The following is a 6,267-nucleotide window of genomic DNA, read 5'->3' on the forward strand; positions in this document are numbered from 1 at the left end:
AATTATAAATACAGTGGTTAAATGTAAAAAAAAATTTCTATTGCTTTTTGTTTTAAAATAGGTTCTAAAAAATGTCAATAATTATCGATACCGAACGATATGAAACATTATATTGTTGATACATTTTTTAGCTATATCGCCCAGCCCTAGTTCATGCTTAAAACAAGAACAAATATATGTAAATTTTCCTTTGAATTAGATAGATTTTACTGAGCCCATTGGCAGATATTTGGTCATGTTTTAGTCATAAACTCACTTAATTTTGATCAGTTTCACAGAAAACAAGACTCCTTATGTTATGTCGTTTTTCTTCTCAAGTAAATGTATCTTGATTTAAAAATCTCTAGTCATTTGCACTGGAAAACAAGACAAAAATACTGAGGAAAAAGAGCATTTTTTTGCAGTCTGATCTGAAAGTACAGTATTCTATTTCCATATTCTAATCCTTAACATTTTTTATTTTTGATAAACGAATTAAAAAGATCAGTTGGGGTTGTATTTTCAAATTTTGAAGCGGTGCTAATACAATATATTGACAGAACGTACATATTGTGTTCCCTTCAATTTATTCCTTAAAGGGGTCATATGATGCAATTTCATTTTTTCCTTTTTCCTTGGTCTTAAAAGGGTCTTTAAAAAGTCTTAAATTTACCTTCATAACACCTGCAGAAACCCTGTTTGTTCTTCATGCAGAAGCTGATTGCAAATTAATTTTTTGACTATTACATTTTCTTGCTTTGTCAGGCGTAAACGGCGTAATTTTAGTAAACAGGCCACAGAGGTCCTGAATGAGTATTTCTACTCGCATCTCTCGAACCCTTACCCGAGCGAGGAGGCCAAAGAAGAGCTGGCCAAGCAGTGCAGTATCACTATGTCTCAGGTGTGAGCTCCTCTATCAGATCTATTTTCTCTATCTAATAGGCTTGTTTTCTTTTGAGCGTTTGAAAGGAGCCTGGCTCTCAGTCCACTAAGGGAGCGTCCGGTCCTCGGAGACGGATCAGTTTAATTTTGGCTCTGAAATCATGACAGGTGTCCAACTGGTTTGGCAACAAGAGGATTCGCTATAAGAAGAACATTGGGAAGTTCCAGGAAGAGGCCAATCTGTATGCCATGAAGACGGCCTTAGGGGCGACACAGAGCGAGGAATCACCCCACACTCCAAACTCCACTGGTTAGTTCAAGTCTTTAGCTCTAACAGGGCATTTTCACACTAGTTTTGGAGATTTGAAATAGTCCTGAGCGGTATATTTAATACATATTAAGAAACAGCAACATTTACCTACATATAGTTTGCTGCAGCAGAGATAATGCAAACGAATCTCTTGAATCAGAGATCTGAATTGAATCATTGAATTTGATTCACGGAGGTGAATCGGTCAAATGAAATGAAACCAATATTGTGCAAAAACGATTTCAGGTATAAAGTGATTAAATATGTTTGAAAGCAATAACTATACATTTAGATGTTTAACAATATAATACAATGTTATAAATATATTACTGTTCAAAAGTTTAGGGTCTGTACATAATTGTAACTTTGTAAATCTCTAATGCTTACCAAAGCTGAATTTATGTGATCAAAAATACTGAAAAACATTATGAAATATTATTACAATTTAAAAGAACTGTTTTATATTTGAATATATTTTCAAATGTAATTTATTCCTGTGATGCAAAGCTGAATTTTCAGCATCACTACTCCAGTCTTCAGTGTCACATGATCCTTCAGAAATCATGAAAATATGCTGATTTGCTGCTCAAGTTTTTTTCAGGATTCTTTGATGAATAGAGTCTAGCGTTTATTTAAAATATAAATCTTTTCTAAAATTATAAATGTCTTTACTGTCACTTTTGATCAATTTAATGCATCTTTGCTTCAAATGTTTGAACAGTAGTGTGTATGACAACATATGTATTTCTAAAATGAAAATAACTGCTTGCTTTGTGTTTTGCTCCATTTGATTGACATGTATGTGCATGATGAACAAAGACCACAATATTTAATCACTTTCTGTTAGGATCTATTTTGCATAATGTTATATTGAAAGTATAACAGTAAAATTATAAATTAATAAATAAAAAATTATTAAAATGTACAGTGGTGGCCAAAATTATTTTTTTCTCATATCTCTGTGTGGAGCACTGGCTGCTGTCAGACTCCTTGTGCAAACAAAAATCTCACCAATATTTCTTACTGACACATTACAATAAAAGATTGAATTTTTTTAACTGGTGAAAATGAAAATGTTGTTATGCTTGCATGTGTAGAAATGTTTAAATCATGTGTGTTACATTTAAATCCGCGTTTGTGCCCCGCTCAGCCCGTACATGTGAAAAGCTTTTTACAGACCGCTTCCTTATTGGTAGGTAGCCAAATGCATACGAAGGAACAAAAACCAACTCTTTTAGGGATGCACCGAATGTTCGGCAACCGAAATTCGGCCGAAAATAGCAAAAAAATATATTTTGTGTTCAGCCAATAAGGCCGAATAATATGTACCGAACAATGACTAACGCGATCAAATAGAGGCACACACTAATGCAGCAAATATGTCGGCAGTGTGAAAGTATTTAAAACTATTAGAGAAAGACGCAGAAATCATTACAAGCACGAAGCACCGAAAGCGAAAGACTGTTTTGTGCTGCATCACATGTCTCCGATGAGATGAAGAGGTGGCTGATGCTGGTGGTTAGGCTACTGTATGATGATTGAAATCGCGAAATGGCCTCAAACGATTAGTAAATAAACTGCAGAATGTTATATTTTCTAATGCACGCACGAATTGCATGTATACTGACAGCGCTGCACGAGACTTGTTACTCGTCAGTTGCTCAGTAACATTTCTTTAAAGGGGTCATATGATGCTTTTTTAAAGATCATTATTTTGTGTATTTGGTGTAACAGAATATGTTGACATGCTTTAATGTTCAAAAAACACATTATTTTTCAAATACTGTACATTATTGTAGGTCCTCTATGCCCCGCCTCTCTCAAACGCTTCGTTTTAGAGGTCTGCGCGGGACTGTTTTTTCCGCCCGCAGGGGTGAGTCTAGAGCATTTTAAATGGGGGGGCCAGGCTGGGGCACTGCCTCACCCACAGTTTGAAAACCCCTGCTCTAGTAAAAGGCATGGTAGTAATGTGTTACAAGGTTTTTCATATATGACTGAGTCTCGTACCTCTCATTCTTCCAGGCTCCGGATCGTTCTCGCTGTCAGGGTCAGCTGACTGCTTCCTAGGAGTTCCTCCAATGAACGGAGAGCAGCCTCGCTATCACATGGGGGCTCAGGTATGACTCAGTCAGCATTCCTGCGGCCCGCTGCATGTCATCATCTCTGTGCATGAGTTTGGATCTCACTGGTGAATGATGTGCTTTTGTGTGTTGTTTGTTTGCCGTGCAGCTCTGCCTAAATGTCCTTTTCCTCTCTCTCTCTGGTAGGACGCTCAATCACGCTTCTCAAAAAGACTCTGTAGTACCAGAGAGAGCCGGGTGAGGAGCTCATCACATGCATGCTTGTGTTTGCCTCTGTCGGTCTCGCTTTTTAAGTGACTTTCACTGTGATCTTTACTCAGTTATGCTTTTTTGCAAGGATTCACTCTGCTCTGCTGATTATAATTAAGGCCTATTCATATCAAGAGCAATGTGTGAAGTGGCACATGCATTTTCTATGAGAAACATTCACACAAATGAACAAAGGTGAATTGCACATATGTGGTCTTACATACAAAATATAACCTATCTAAGCTCTTTGAGTGAAAGTGTCCAGAAAAATACTGTTTAAATGAAATCAAAACTTTAAATCTGCTAATACAAATTTCACATAAAATAAGTGTGAAATAAAATATTTCAAATATCAAATGTTTAACATTTTATTATCTAATAATACAGATTTTAGGCTACTTCAAATAAATGTGAAATATACATGTATCTTCTTGATTATAAAGATAAGACTAGTGGACTATTATTAGTATTAAATATAGTAAATAAGGTGCTGTGTAAATGTTTAAAATAATTCTATTTATTATCTACTAATACAGATTTCACTTCAATTAAGTGTGAGATATGAATATCTTTGTATAATGATAATAATAGTGGTTTATTATCATTAATAAAAATAATAGATAGTAATAAATAAAAAAATAATTAAAAGTGCTGTATAAATGTTTAAATTATTATTATAAAATGTGTATTGTTGTTAAAAATGTAAATTATCTCCCAATTCAGATTATTATTAGATTTCACTTGCTTTAAATAAGTGTAAAATAGCAATATATTGGTATAATGATATTAGTAGTAAAAATATTAGTAATAAAAATATAGTGTGGTATAAATGTTGAAATGATTATTTTTTTTTTACTATTATTATTATTCAACCATATATTTCACTTGCCGTAAATAGGAATATATCTTGATAGAATGATAATAGTGCTCTTTTGTTAGTAATAAAAAAATTGATCATTTTACAAAATAGCCTTTCTGCGTTACTTTTAAGTACAATGTGAGCAACGTGGCAAAATCCACTACAAACAGCAAAATGTGAAAATGTTCTCCCTCATGTTAATCCAAACTATAACTTTAAGCCAGATCATTGTAAATAACATCTTCAGCATAATGAGATTTTTTTTTCACTCAATGTGAACAGGCCTTATATTCTGGCGCGTATGCTAGTATTTTGTTTAGAGATTTCTGTATAGGACGACTTGTGTTTTTCTGGTTTTAACAGCAGTTTTCTTTGTCTGCAGACTAATGGTAGCTGGCAGGAGCAGAACACGCCACCCTCCGCCGCTTCACCCGGCAGCGATCACTCTGACAACTCGGACTGATGAGCTCCTTCCGCTGGCGTCCCGCTCCGATACCGGAGGACACACCAAATGACGAAAGAATGATGGTCACTCTTCTACCCAAATGCAGTTTTAGTTTTGTTTTTAGAAGCTCATTATCAGACTTGACATGAAACACGAGCAGAGATTTTCCATGTAAACCGTTCATAAAGCTGTTCTAATGACAATTGTCGTATTCCATTCAATACGGTAATTTACCTAAGAATGGGCCTCATTCATGAAGCATGATGTAAATTGTTTGTAAAATCGTAATTGTTTTTGCGTTCAGTTCAGTGCGAGCAGAACAAATTTCTGTCAAAATGTCTCACACACACACACACACATACATATATACAGTATATATATATATATATATATTTATATATATATATGTGTGTGTGTGTAAAATGCTAATTTACATAAAAAAGTTTTAGTTTTGCAAACAATTTATGCATTTGTTGAGTCGTTTGTTTCATGAATAAGGCCCTTTTCTCCGTTTGGATGAATGAGTGTGTTTGTGTGAGAGAGAAGAGCTGGATGAGTTCATGGCGTTTAGTTGCTGTCATGTATTTTATTTTAGTTTTATTTTCACTTTTCCACTACATTACAACTTCCACTGTTTCTTACTGCGATATCTGGGTGTTGAAAGAGGAACCTTTTCAACTGCATTAAGACTGCTTTCATTATAGTTATTATATTATTGTTATCACTGCTCTATATTGTTTATTCAAAGCTCAGATAGAATTGGCTTGGGTGATGGGGGCAATAGAGAAAAATCCAAAGATAGTTTTTTTTGGTGTGTGTGTGTGCGTTTCTCTTTTTTACTGGGTTTGTGTATGTATCAGTTATATGAATGAGGTGTGTTTGCTGTCTCTTATTTTGGATGCGATTAATCATTTGACAGCACTAAATAAAATATAATAGGATGAATTTCATAAATTCTGTCACGAGCATGTCTAAATTATATTTCAACTCTAAATCAAAAGAAATAAGGATTTTGTTTTCTTAGAGAAAATTAAGCCCATTTTTAAAGATTTTGATTGTATTATATATTATAATTTTTTTTACATAAAAGCCTATTTTTGCATCAAGGTTTCATTATGATACTGTAATATAAATATTATGACGTCATTATTTTAATGAAAACTTCCTATTACTGTAGTGCAAAAAAATCGAATTCTCAACTCTCCAAATAAAAAAAATAAGGATTTTTTTTCCTTACAGAAAATTGAGCAAATTTTTTATTTAATTAAGATTTTATGATACATAATATCATATTATTATATAATATATATATATATATATTACAGAAAAACCTTTTTTGCATCAAGGTTTTATTATATATTATGATGTCCCTATTTTCATGAAAATTTCCTATTACTGTAAGTTAAAAAAATCGAATTCTCACTTACTGTAGTGATAAAGATTTTTTTTTATTTGTATATTT

General features: G+C 33.4%; 1 protein-coding gene across 4 annotated transcripts in view; it reads left to right on the forward strand.

The window, feature by feature from the left end:
- LOC107711540 (pre-B-cell leukemia transcription factor 2-like) overlaps nucleotides 1-5,158 on the forward strand; it is a 12,917-nt gene extending 7,759 nt beyond the window's left edge. For 3 of the 4 annotated variants that reach the window (XM_016516525.1, XM_016516529.1, XM_016516526.1), the window contains exons 5-9: nucleotides 745-880; nucleotides 1,030-1,171; nucleotides 3,194-3,288; nucleotides 3,439-3,489; nucleotides 4,743-5,158. In XM_016516525.1, the coding sequence (XP_016372011.1) occupies nucleotides 745-880; nucleotides 1,030-1,171; nucleotides 3,194-3,288; nucleotides 3,439-3,489; nucleotides 4,743-4,823 (505 nt within the window). In that variant the 3' untranslated portion in view covers nucleotides 4,824-5,158. The remainder of the gene's footprint in view (nucleotides 1-744; nucleotides 881-1,029; nucleotides 1,172-3,193; nucleotides 3,289-3,438; nucleotides 3,490-4,742) is intronic. The other variant, XM_016516527.1, reaches the window with a different exon arrangement.
- Nucleotides 5,159-6,267: the final 1,109 nt, after the last annotated feature.

The sequence above is a fragment of the Sinocyclocheilus rhinocerous genome, unplaced genomic scaffold (assembly GCF_001515625.1).
Source record: "Sinocyclocheilus rhinocerous isolate Xijiao unplaced genomic scaffold, SAMN03320098_v1.1 scaffold1079, whole genome shotgun sequence".
Lineage (NCBI taxonomy): Eukaryota > Metazoa > Chordata > Actinopteri > Cypriniformes > Cyprinidae > Sinocyclocheilus > Sinocyclocheilus rhinocerous.